At 40.7% G+C, this 13,387-nt stretch overlaps 1 protein-coding gene and 1 pseudogene across 2 annotated transcripts; one reads left to right on the top strand and one right to left on the bottom strand.

The window, feature by feature from the left end:
- Positions 1-2,219: 2,219 nt before the first annotated feature.
- gar1 (GAR1 ribonucleoprotein) lies at positions 2,220-5,301 on the bottom strand. The gene is given in 7 exon segments (NM_001141008.2): positions 2,220-2,863; positions 2,975-3,094; positions 3,212-3,332; positions 4,034-4,093; positions 4,277-4,431; positions 4,622-4,796; positions 5,200-5,301. Coding segments are annotated over 6 exon segments (630 nt in total). The 5' UTR covers positions 4,785-4,796; positions 5,200-5,301; the 3' UTR covers positions 2,220-2,852.
- An 826-nt stretch (positions 5,302-6,127) lies between these two features.
- LOC106611577 (alcohol dehydrogenase class-3-like) lies at positions 6,128-12,910 on the top strand (annotated as a pseudogene). The gene is made up of 7 exons (XR_014378650.1): positions 6,128-6,396; positions 7,144-7,184; positions 7,327-7,416; positions 7,544-7,702; positions 8,997-9,275; positions 9,417-9,588; positions 9,850-12,910. The product of XR_014378650.1 is annotated as an alcohol dehydrogenase class-3-like (transcript).
- Positions 12,911-13,387: the final 477 nt, after the last annotated feature.

The following is a 13,387-nucleotide window of genomic DNA, read 5'->3' as shown; positions in this document are numbered from 1 at the left end:
GTACCAGTTTCCTCCAGCATCTTCACAAGGTCCTTTGTTATTGTTCTGGGATTGATTTGCACTTCTCGCACCAAAGTAAGTTCATCTTTAGGAGACAGAACTCGTCTCCTTCCTGAGAGGTATGACGGCTGCGTGGTCCCATGGTGTTTATACTTGCGTACTATTGTTTGTGCAGATGAACGTGGTACCTTCAGGCATTTGGAAATTTCTCCCAAGGATTCACCAGACTTGTGGAGGTCTACAATTTTTTTCTGATGTATTGGCTGATTTCCTCATGTCAAGCAAAGAGGCACTGAGTTTGAAGGTAGGCATTGAAATACATCAACAGGTACACCTCCAATGATGTCAATTAGCCTATCAGAAGCTTCTAAAGCCATAACATCATTTTCTGGAATTTTCCAAGCTGTTAAAGGCACAGTCAACTTAGTGTATGTAAACTTCTGACCCACTGGAATTGTGATACAGTGAATTATAAGTGAAATAATCTGTCTGCAAACAATTGTTGGAAAAATTACTTGTGTCATGCACAAAGTAGATGTCCTAACTGACTTGCCAAAACTATAGTTTGTTATCAAGAAATGTGCATATATACAGCTGAAGTCAGAAGTTTACATACAGTTAGGTTGGAGTCATTAAAACTTGTTTTTCAACCACTCCACAAATCTATATGGTATAGTCTGTCTCCATTCTCATGAGAAAAGTAAATAGCATTATAAATAAGGATAGATAGTAACTGTATATATATGCTCAATGAAATAATATAATTACAAAGTTGACATTTATCAACACAATTTTAACAGTACATGACATACATAAGTCTGTTGTTCACTGCAACAATATCAGTAGCTTGTCTCAAATAAAGCATGAAGCAAAAAGTGTTGATAACACATTATATAATATTTCTTACGATCTTCAAAAATTAAATACCTTTGTATTCAACGTGTGCCTTGTACAAACATGTGTTTTCTATTCAGTGTGTGAATGTCTAACCTAAAGAAAACAGTGGGCAGTCAAACGTCTGCCCACATTGAGCCCGGCCCCGAACTGCACACTGCAGTCAGGGGTGCTTTATACATTCCGCAGAGTAGTTCACAATCTAGTCCAATTGCAGCCACAAATAGACATTGTTTCAAATGTACCAAGAAATAATGTGTATGCCTAGCAAGCAACAAATGTGCATTGTTTAAAGCACACATATACAAGTCTGTCACCAATAAGCCCCTTATGGTGAACGAGAGGCTTGTAGAATCATTACTATTTTGAGTTTTCCATTCATCGTTTGCCGGTAGAGGGTCCTGCATGCTCTGGGTATTATTGACTCAAATGAACACAATTAGTTGAAAAGATCTGAGTCAGTAAAGAGCCGAACTTGCGGGCAGATCAAGAACTAGTCCGGAGACCAATCAGGAACGCTGTTGGCACTCTGAGTTCCATGATTTGCGAAAACCTATGAAATCCTCATACTACATGTGCAGTGAATGGACATGAGATGTTGGTCAAATACAATTACAGCAAACATCTTAAAGGAGGCTAATATCACAATTGGGGGGGGGGGGGGGGGGAGTGTATGCTTGAAGCAGCAACCCTGTGGTTTGAGGCAAGTGGACTAGTTACCCATCTGTTCCAAAAAAAGAAGTTGCGGCTTCTTGGACGACCGTATTCACATATGGGAGGGGCTTTACTACCCCTTCTCTTAGAAGCATCCTGCGGCATACAAACTCAACAGGGAAACCAGCCACTGAAGTGAGGCATTAACATATGACACTGCAATGCAATTTCCTTTAAGTGTGTGGATTAACACTCATGTTGACCACATAGCTGTTAAAGCATGAAGTATTACCCAAGAAAGATTAGTCACTGTAGCCATTCAGGAGACATTATGGCTGGATATAGGACATCAATAAGCTGGACCGAAATGAGACCCTGACAAAAGCGTATGGTGTGACAATTCAAATGCTCACATTTCATCCATATAAGCAGCTAACAAACAGCAATATTTGTATGCTGCCTTCATCAGAACGATGGGACATGCCTTCGCAGATAGAGCTGCTGGATTATTTGCTTTGACAGTAGTACTAGCAAGTTTTATTTCATTACCTGAACAGTTTGGACAAAAGGGTGTTGAAAACAGACACACAATCATCTTGAATTTGAAGGATGTGCTTCAGGAACACGAGGCTAATATCACATTAGTGGTAATAAGACACCAAGTCAGATGTCCATATAAACTGGAGCTACCTACAGAGCACTGTTTAATCAAAGGCTTTTCTTTACAAAAAGACAGCAATACTTTAATCATATTTGATTATCTGTGGGTAATACAATATTTTCCACGTTTTGTAATGAAAACAAACGAACTCATGTCCATCATATCATCCACAAACAAACATCAGGGTTTCATCAATTTCTGGCTTTATCAACATTGAAATGACTGCTGCACTCAACCATGACATCGATAAAACAGTCCAGTGGCCCCCAAGGGGCCCATATTTTGGTGTAACAAAGCTCTGAATCATAGCCAACAGTATAAGAAAAACAATGTGACATATCCAAAATGTACCCAAAAACCATCCAGTGTGAACAATGTTGAAGAGTTGCAAAAGCAACTGGGCTATTAATGATAGCATTCCCTGTGAGAGCAGAGTGCATTCATAGGTCATTAAATAAAAGCCAACCATTCAAACATTATTCATCAATGATTGGTGTACACAAATTGACAGCTGAGCAGTATAAAATGATGCAATGCCTGTTCTCCATAAGTCAAGTTCAAAAGAGCCAAGCTCAGGCATCGCACCGATTTGCTTCCTGCCGGCATTGACACTTGGTCAGGATCCGACGCAAACAGTTTGTCATCATCTCCCACCTGGATGATAGAAAAAGGCATATCAACACCACAGGAACATGAAATGCAAAGCAGCTTTACAACTTGTCTATTCACGTTCATATAGATTCCTTTTCTAGGATTTGGACTTACCCCTGAATCCTCGTCCACCGCCACCTCCTCTACCTCTGAATCCTCCTCCTCGACCACCACCAAAACCTCCTCTGCCAAATCCACCACGGTCACCACCCCCCCTGCCACCACGGAATCCACCTGGGAGGGCAAAAATATTTTGGGGGGTATATATATTTTTTTTTACTAACATTCCCCCACATTTTATTCACAAGAAAAACAGCCATGGGGCCTGAGCTGTTGACATTTTGCTCTTACCTCCACGGGAACCTCCTCTTCCACCTCGACCTCCTCTGCCTCCCCTTGGGGGACCCTTCTCACCCGGGGGCCTGGGAAGGAACCTCTGGAGTGGTAGGAGTTTCATTGGGTCTACATAGAACTGTGGACAAGAATATGATGAGTTACAGAATACATGCTATAGCAATGTTTATGCAATAGATGGATTAGCTGACAGTCACGGAAACGATGTACGCGCTTCCATGGGACAGTAGTCAGCGTTATGAGATTCTGGATGCTAGCAAGAATGACAAGAAACTGCCATGTGGGGAATCTTAAGTGTTTTGTTTCAGCTTGTTCTTGACACCGTGTCTTGTTTCAAGTTGTTGTAACCAAATTTCATGTAAATGCTAATATGGCTTAAAATGTGTTAACTAGCTCAGAAACAACTACGCATTTGAGACATGGGTTCATTGTGCAAATGTATTTGTTTTCAATAAACATCAGACAAAATATAGCTTACATGTTGTCAAAAGTCTAAGCCAACCCGTTTTGCCACATTGTGGCTCACGTGTCGGTTGTTGCTAAACAATCAACTAATTGACCAAATTTATGGTCAATCCGGAAGAGGGTCCACGAGAAAATGGAAGTACACCATGGCTGTGTGGAGGTGCCACGCAGCGCTCAGTGAACCTCCATAAAAAGGCCTTTGCGTACGATTTATAGATGATTGGTTGACAGGCGAGCGGCGTGGTTCTGATATCTTGCATTCTCTGTTAACTGTGGTGTTTGGGTCAAGTGGACCATAAAAGCACTTTTAACTACCACCAGCTCTGTTACATGAAATACACTGGTATTGCTTACCTTCTGTAGTTTCTTGAACGAGGATGCCTTCATATTATCCGAGAGTTTAACAGAGAAATACTGTTTCTTCAGGTTAAGGGGCAAACCAGTGTCACAAATGACATGAAACTCATTGTTAACCAGTAGAAATGGAATTCAAGCATACAAGCTTTACAGTGTTATTAATGAGATCAAGAAAATTAAACATGTTCCCAACCACTTCACAGATGACTCTGGTTAGACAAGGAAAGATTGAAAGGATACAAAGTCACGTAGTTGGCCGAAGATTTCGTCCACTTTCCCGATCTGCTCCTTGTTTTCCAAGTATACGGGTGCATTGAAGTAAGGAACTTTGTTCTCCTCAGTTACACACTTGCACACAATTTCATCCTCACAGGGGTGCATGAATTCTCCTAATGCTGCAGAGACAAGAGCAAGGACATCTGGTCAGTACAGGAACAGTATGTGAAAGTACAAATAGGACAACTGATGTTACGATGCCAGGCAGACTATATGGACATTCCAGATGTGCAACTGGTGTAGTGTAAATTCAAGATGCAAAGCATTAACAATGCCCTTTCCATCACATGGCGGTCTCATTCGTCTTACCAACAACATATTCTGGAGGGCCATAGTCTTGGAAGCCTCCTCGACCCCCTCGTCCACCACCTCGGAAACCGCCGCCGCCACCTCGACCCCCATATCCTCCTCCACCACCACGGTTGAATCCGCCACCACGGCCCCCTCTTCCACCTCCTCCTCGGAAGGACATTTTCTAGTGTACCTGAGAGAGTTGGAGGACGGGAGATAAGATTAAGTTGCATAGATACAATTACATTTCAAATTCCAGACATGTTCTTCAAAACATTATCAGTAACGTTAGTGGATGTCTCCAGATGCTTTGCTGGCTAAATACCACGATAAAAAATAGTTACCTAGTTAGCCAAGGAACAGTGAAATGATTAACTAATGACTTGATCAAAGCATGAATTCACGTTTATGAACTATCAGTACAGCAACTTGCAGAGATCAATTGAACGAACTAGCTAACAGTTAGCTAGTTAGCCAACTCGACTACTTATTTTCAACATATCAAAAGACTACAGTATCACGATAATGCTTTGCTGAGCACATTATGGTCGCGTCGTGGAACTTATGAAATACACATATACATTTGATTGACATACCTTTTGTACCACAAATAAGCTCAGTTGATGGAGTGAACTGTGCCAGACACAAGTTCGACGCGACGAAAACACATGTGCTTTCAGGTGGTGCCGTAAAGTGAGAACTACAGAGATTGATAGAAGTCTCTTCAGGGATATTTAAATAATAATGCCCGACGAGGTGTGGTATATGGCCAAAATACCATGGCTAAGGGCTGTTATTCGCACGACCCAACATGGAGTGGCTGGATACAGCCCCGTATCCGTGGTATATTGGCCATATACCACAACCACCCCGAGATAACTGGTTACCAACATACTTAGAACAATAAACAAGTAATGTTGAGTACTAGTCTAATAGTCTAATAGACCACAGCTTTCAACCAATCAGCACCCAGGTCTCCAACTACCCAGTTTAAAAAAAAAAAAAACATTTTAGCATGGGCATTGCCATTGAGGGCTTCCACAATGTTAAAGTAGTCAACTTGGTGGGGATTCCTATGAGTTGAGACCAATCAGCCAATGAAGAAGAAAATGTACTACTTTAAAATTGAGATAGCCTCAATGTTGCTGCCCCTAGTGGTTAGAGCATTGGGCCAGTAACCGGAAGGTTGCTGGATCGAATTCACGAGCTGACAAGGTAAAAATCGGTCGTTCTGCCCCTGAGAAAAGGCAGTTAACCCACTGTTCCCTGGGCGCCGAAGATGTGGCTGTCGATTAAGGCAGCCCCCGCACCTCTCTGATTCAGAGGGGCTGGGTTAAATGCGGAAGTCACATTTCAGTTGAAGGCATTCAGTTGTACAACTGACTAGGTATCCCCCTATCCCTTTCCCAGTGCTGTCACAGACGCTATAATGGCACAGATACAAAGATGAGTCGTCTATCTATCTCTATGGTGAGAACTGAAGAGAAGTCCGGATTGTCGTAAAACTCAGACTGCCGTTCATTCACGACATCCTTTGAAGAACACTAGGGGATGATCTCAACCGCAGAGCCGCGAATCCTCTCCTCGTGTCTTTCTCAAAATTAATTGGAGGAGAAGGTTAGTGGGGCGGGACCTCTGATTTTCTCATCCAATGGGGTTTGAGAAGGAGGCGCGCAGAGAAGAAAGAGGGCGCGAGGTGGATACAATTGAGATTAACCCCCTGCCTGGGAACACCACACACCCACTTTGACAACGCTGGAAGGTCTGGAACTGGATTTGATACCAAGTCAACAGTAAGACTTTTGAGAGCAGACACATGGTTTCTTTACATATTCTGTATAAGAATACTTAAAAAAAAAAATACTAATTTGTTTAAAACTGCAATCGTATACCCCCTTTGCACTACGTAGCTCTGATCCAGGGCATTACCTGAGAACAATGATATGTATTAACCCTAGGAAACAGACAGTGGCGCTGTTTTGAGGCCACCGCGCAGCCATTTTGGTATTCCTCCTCCGTCGTAAAAAAATAATAATATTTTGAAGCTATAGAAAAGCATTTATTAATGTCTACATTAATTTTTGACAAGTATATTGTATTACAGACACCTTAAAGCTGGAATCCTTCATGGTGAAACTGCCACATCCGTTTGCGATATTACAACAACAAAGAAGTACATTGCAAACAACTAACACTGTTTTTTTTCCCCTGCGGACATCATTGCAGCGTGATAGAACATGTACTGCAATTTTTTTTCTGCCATGTTGTGCATCGCTCCTCACCTCTGCTTTGTCAACAAAACAATAACAACAGCCGTGGGGCAGTCAGTGACACTGTGTCCCCTACTGCGGATTGCATCTTTAATGCATACTTTTAAAGTGAACTGAACATTTAAAATGTAACAACACGTAACAACCTGGACTAGAGCTAGCATAACTGAAACCTCTGTAATGTGTAAATGTTTGACAGAACTGCAACTGTCATACCTATAAATATTTACATTTATCAACCTACTTGTTGATGTGCTTTATTTCCCCTAGACTCACATCTGGAAGAAGTTATAATGAATACTGAGAGCCAGGTAAGCAATGAGTTGTCTGTCTTGTTGTGAGCCTATGCAGTAGCCGTCTGTGTAATAAGGCACCCATTTATTTATTTATTTATTTTAAATCTGAGGAAATCTCTTTATAATGCATATATTGAATCTATTACTATTACCCCAGGTGATCAAGTGCAAGGCAGCAGTAGCGTGGGAGCATGGCAAACCCCTGTCTATTGAGAAGGTGAAGGTTGCCCCACCTAAGGCTCACAAAGTGCGTATAAAGATAACCACAACTTTCCCCTAAGATAAGCATTTCCCAGACCAATGCTTATGTAAAGCCTAGTACTCACAGGGATATTAACCTAAAAATAAACTGTGCTGTTTCTGTTGATGGAGAGATTGCAGCAAGTGGAATGTGCCACACTGACTGGGGGTACCTCTATGAGACTGGTGTACGCATGCATCTGAGGCTTTTCCCACTGGTTCTGGGCCACAAGGGGTCAGGCGTGGTGGAAGGTGTCGGCCCTGGAGTCTCCAAATTCTCACCAGGTAAACCAGTAAGAATCATGTTTTTGTGAATAAAAATTTAGATATACAGTATTTCCATAAACATACTGTGTTGTGTTGTTATCCTTCTACCATGGATCTGTTCTAGGCTATTTTGAGACCTTAAAGCTAGAATTCTTAGTTGCTACATCCATGTTTAGACTTGAATTACATGAATTACATAATGAATTAATGAATTACATATAAATTATATTCTTTAAGAATCAATGTGTAAGTTCCTCATGAGCTTAGTTCAATTGTTGTACCCCATCAGAACCCAAAATATAAGCTTGTTTTACTCCAATAACGTGAATGTAAATTAACACTGTATAACATGGTTAAAACTATACATTTGATATTATGGATGGTCAGTCCTTGCATCCTTTCCTGTGGCGGTCCTCGTGAGAGCCAGTTTCATCATAGCGCTTGATGAGTTTTGTGACTGACTACACTTGAAGAAACTTTGAAAGTTCTTGAAATTTTCCGCATTGACTGACCTTCATGTCTTAAAGTAATGATGGACTGTCGTTTCTCTTGATTATTTGAGCTGTTCTTGACATAATGTGGACTTTGTCTTTTACCAAATAGCGCTATCTTCTGTATACCACCCCTACCTTGTCACAACACAACTGATGGGCTCAAACGCATTGAGAAGGAAAGAAATTCCACAAATTAACTTTTAACAACGCACACCTGTTAATTGAAATGCATTCCAGGTGACTACCTTGAGAGAATGCCAAGAGTGTGCAAAGCTGTCATTTCTTAAAAAAATGAAAAATATATATATTTTTTTTAATGTTTATTGTTATTTAATCATATATATATATATATATATTTAAAACCTTTATTTAACTAGGCAAGTCAGTTAAGAGCAAATTCTTATTTACAATGACAGCCTACACTAGCCAAACCCAGACGACGCTGGGCCAATTGTGCGCTGCCCTATGGGACTCCCAATCGTGGCCGGTTGTGATACAGCCTGGATTTGAACCAGGGACTGTAGTGACGCCTCTAGCACTGAGATGCAGTGCCTTAGACCGCTGTGCCACTTGGGAGCCTAAGGCAAAAGGTGGCTACTTTGAAGAATATAGAATATATTTTTATTTGTTTAACACTTTTTTGGTTACTACATGATTCCATGTGTTATTTCATAGTTTTGATGTCTTCACTATTATTCTTCAATGTAAAAATAAAGAAAAACCCTTGAATGAGTAGGTGTGTCCAAACTTTTGACTGGTACTATATATACTTTCAGTTCTGTTTTGTGCTAAGTGCAGTCTTGTGTCTCAACAGGCTTAAATGTGATGTCAAGACAATTATAAAGGATTCCATAACCCCCTTCGGGTTGAGCCTGGCTCCACATGTGTAGTGTGCGGGTTGGGGGCTGTGGGCCTAGCTACAGTCATGGCTGCAAAGTTGCCGGGGCTGCCAGAATCATCACAAGTGGATATCAATCCAGGCAAGTTTGACAAGGCTGAGGCGTTTGGGGCCACTGAGTTTGTGAACTCCAAGGACCACAGCAAGCCCATCCAGGAGGTGCTGGTGGAGATGACCAGCGGAGGGGTGGACTTCGACTTCTTTTTTTTTTAAATCCTTTCAAATGGTAAAATTCAAAGCAATTGGGCTACAGGTAAGACGGTTTGTGTGGTCACTCACCTTCGTTGTGGGTATTGGCAAGCTATAGTCTGGTGGTATCAGTATACAAAAATGGCCAGAATAATATAGCTAATGGACAAATCGTCTCAGTTCTGGTATGTTTTCCTTTTTCTTCCAGAGAGCTGCCTGGAGAGGTGTAAGGATGCCTGGAGTGTCTGTGTCGTAGGATGGACAGAGGTAGCGTAGATATCTCTAGTCCCTGAAGACCTCTTGGTGGTCTTGAAGGGGAAATACTTTGGAGGTGAGTTGACAATGTGAGACATATTAAAGCCAGACTAAGTGCAGCTGATCTAAACATTGTTTGTACCATAACAGTGACAAGTGAATTGTCATAAGCTAACAATAACGATCTTGACTGTGCATGTCATGTTATAATGCCGTTTTGTACCCCCTATGATGAAGGGTTCAGGTGTAGTGTTACCAATGCACTTCATATGTCTATATGAAATATATGACCAAACAATGAACAAATACACATGCATATGGTGTCATTTTCCAACAGGGTGGAAGAGTGTGGAGAGTGTCCCCAAACTCGTTGGGGACTACATGAACAAGAAACTTAAGCTGGATGAGTTTGTGACCCACACTCTGACCCTGGATCAGATCAATGAGGCTTTGGACCTCCTGAACGGTGGGAAGAGCTGAGAGCTCTCAGTGTGTGTGTTTGTGTGGAAACTAGACAGCTGAGTTATGTCTAATATAGTGCCGTGAAAAAGTATTTGCCCCCTTCCTGATTTTCACTAGTTTGCATATTTTTGACACTGATCAGATCTTTAACCAAAACCTAATGTTTGATCAAGGGAACCTGAGTGAGCAGATAACACAAATATTGATACTTATTTAATTGATTTAATCAACAAAGTTACACCCAATGCCCCTGTGTGAAAAAGTAATTGCCCCCTTACACTCAATAACTGTTTGTGCCACCTTTAGATGGAATGACTGCAACCAAATACTTCCTGTAATTGTTGATCAGTCTCTGAAGTCGCTGTGGAGAAATTTTGTCCCACTCTTCCATGCAGAACTGCTTTAACTCAGCGACATTTGTGGGTTTTCAAGCATGAACTGCTCATTTCAGGTCCTGCCACAACATCTCATTGGGTTTAGGTCTGGATTTTGACTAGGCCATTCCAGAACTTTCAATGTGTTGCTTTTCAGCCATTTTGATGTAGACTTGCTTGTGTGTTTTGGATCATTGTCTTGCTGCATGTCCCAGCTGCGCTTCAGCTTCAAGTCATGGACGGATGGCCTGACATTCTCAATTAGAATTCTCTGATACAGAGAATACTTCATGGTTCCGTCAATGATGGTAAGTCGTCCAGGTCCTGAGGCAGTAAAGCATCCCCAAACCATCATAATACCACCACCATGCTTGACCGTTGGTATGAGGTTCTTACTGTTTGCCAGAAAAGCACCTGGATGATCATAAAGACTCCTGGAAGAATGTTTTAGGGACAGATGAGTCAAAATGTTTACCTTGGCCTAGTCAAAATCCAGACCTAAAGCCAATAAATGAATGAAGTATTAATATCTTTATTATTTGTTCACTCAGGTTCCCTTGACCTAATATTAGGTTTTGGTTGAAGATCTGATAACATTCAGTGTCCAAAATATGCAAAAATAGAGAAAATCAGAAAGGGGACAAATACTCTTTCACAGCACTACTTAACATTGGATAATTACATCACAGCTTTAGAGTTGGAGTTGTTGAGTAGGATTACATACAAATAGTTCAAGCTCATATGATGTCTTCATGTCGTTGTCCATTAAATGTTAGCTAAAGTATGTGATAGAGTGTAAGTGTCTCAAATAAATGCTCTTTAGCTCACCTATGGATTTTTGATCTTTCTCCCATCCCCCTCTAGCATTCGAACAATCACCAATATGTGATACTGACTGGCCTGAACCAGCTGGATGAAGATAAAGTTTATAGGTCGATTATTATCCTCCTGACCATGGACTTCGGATAAGCCATATACTTGTTCAGCGTTATACCTTATAAACTACCTTCTATTTCTTTCCTAGGTTACTACGGTCCAAAGATTTTAATTACCTCTGCAAAGTGCACTCAAGTTTAGGAAATGCCCAATACCAACCTCATTTTATTGCTATAATTTCACTGTAATAGGATATTTTCTATGCACAGCAGATTTTTATGTTGCCCTGCATTGAATACATCTACCAGTAGATGGCAGACACACCCCACAGAAAGCCTCTGACACCATCCTCATGCACAGAATGAATCAAATACTGAGGGATATTTTCGACCCAACTGCTTAAGCCTCAGTGTTGAGATGTGCAGTATTGTCACTGGTAGGGACTTGATTAATTGTGACAATCAATGTTTTAATTAATCATGGAAAGTATGAACTATTAATTGAGACAAAAGCTATTAACTTAGTACAATCAAATACTTTCAATATAGTGCTTGCTAGCATGTAATGCTATGCTTGTTTGATGGGAGACACAAGACACATTTCCCCGAGTGTATTCAATGTGAAAGAAACTAAAGTATTACATACATTTGCACTGAGGAGAAGGCAGAAGAATCAGCAAGAATATTTTGTGATAGAGAGACAAATGAGACCGTGTCATCAGTGGTTGAGAAATATACGCTTCATGTAGCTGGGGTATAGTTTCGACCTTGGTAATATTATATATTGATTTAATATAGAGCGCTCTGGCGGGCTAAAATAACAGTTCCAGCCTGTCAGGGCCCAAGACAAAAGGTTGCTTGGGGAATGCCTCCCAATGATGAACTGAAATAGCTGTCTCGGAATTTGCTTTATTGAAGTTCCATTCAGATCAAATGAATAGCCTTGGCAGTTTCCCTGATTTTCCATCTTTATTTAAAATGGAAAATGAACCGGTGCCTCCCCTCTCTGCGTTCGGCTCCGGGTTCTGTGTGTAATCAATCAGAGATCCAAAGCTTACATTTTTTCATCTCCCTGTCAAAGAAAGTTTGCAAAAAAGGGAAGAAGGGAGAGAGAATGGGGGTATGGGTACGAGAGAGAGATCAAAAGGCGAGAGAAGAAAGGAGGAGACAAGTTTTGACAGGTGCTTATGTGACTTGGCACTCTCATCAATAAATGTTGGCCAAGCCCACCCTTCTAGATGTATAAGGCTTGCTTTGGGGACAAGTGTCTATGTGTCTGTCTAATCTGTGGGAAAATATCCATGTTGCAGTCTGTTTTCTTTTTTTGAGGGTGTGTTTGAATTTCTCAACCTTTTAGGTTGTCACGGTGCTAGGACACTAATACACCAAGGAACTACTGTTTGAATTACATACAACACTACCTCACTACATGTTTGAGAGACTTGGGCCATATCTTGTTCCCTGTTTCATCATGTATCTCGCCATGTAATTTGCTGCGTCAACCATCTCAACCACTGATCTTCAATCCGTCCATGTTTTTATGTTATGGTGAATCATGAGATCTCTCTGTTTTGTTTCACTATGAGAATGCATAGGCATTTTATTGCAATACAAATCATGCCAAATGTCAACTTTTTTCACTACTTGATCAAAACATTAAATTGTAATAAAATTATTAGTGAACCAATCGACAATGTCTGCCTGTCTCTGATGTAAATCCATGTCATTAGTATAGTAGAACATTTATTAAAAGTTGAAAATATATTTCAAACTTCAATAATATTAAAAACAACAAACTATTTTTTAAGTGAGAAGTAGTCATAGGTCTGAAGCCGAAAAAGAAAGGTAGTTCATGAGCACCAAAATGTAAATATGTATATATACAGCACCAGTACAAAGTTTGGACACCTACTCATTCCAGGGTTTTTATTTTTACTCTTTTCTACATTGTAGAATAATAGAGAAGACATCAAAACTATGAAACAACACATGGAATCATGTAGTAACCAAAACAGTGTTAAACAAATCAAAATACATTTTATATTTCAGATTCTTAAGAGTAGCCACCCTTTGTGCTGATGACAGCTTTGCACGCTCTTGGCATTCTCTCAACCAGCTTCATGAGGAAAGCTTTTCCAACAGTCTTTAAGGAGTTCCCACATAG

The sequence above is a fragment of the Salmo salar genome, chromosome 09 (assembly GCF_965601325.2).
Source record: "Salmo salar chromosome 09, fSalSal1, whole genome shotgun sequence".
Lineage (NCBI taxonomy): Eukaryota > Metazoa > Chordata > Actinopteri > Salmoniformes > Salmonidae > Salmo > Salmo salar.
This window is presented reverse-complemented; position numbering and strand designations above follow the sequence as displayed.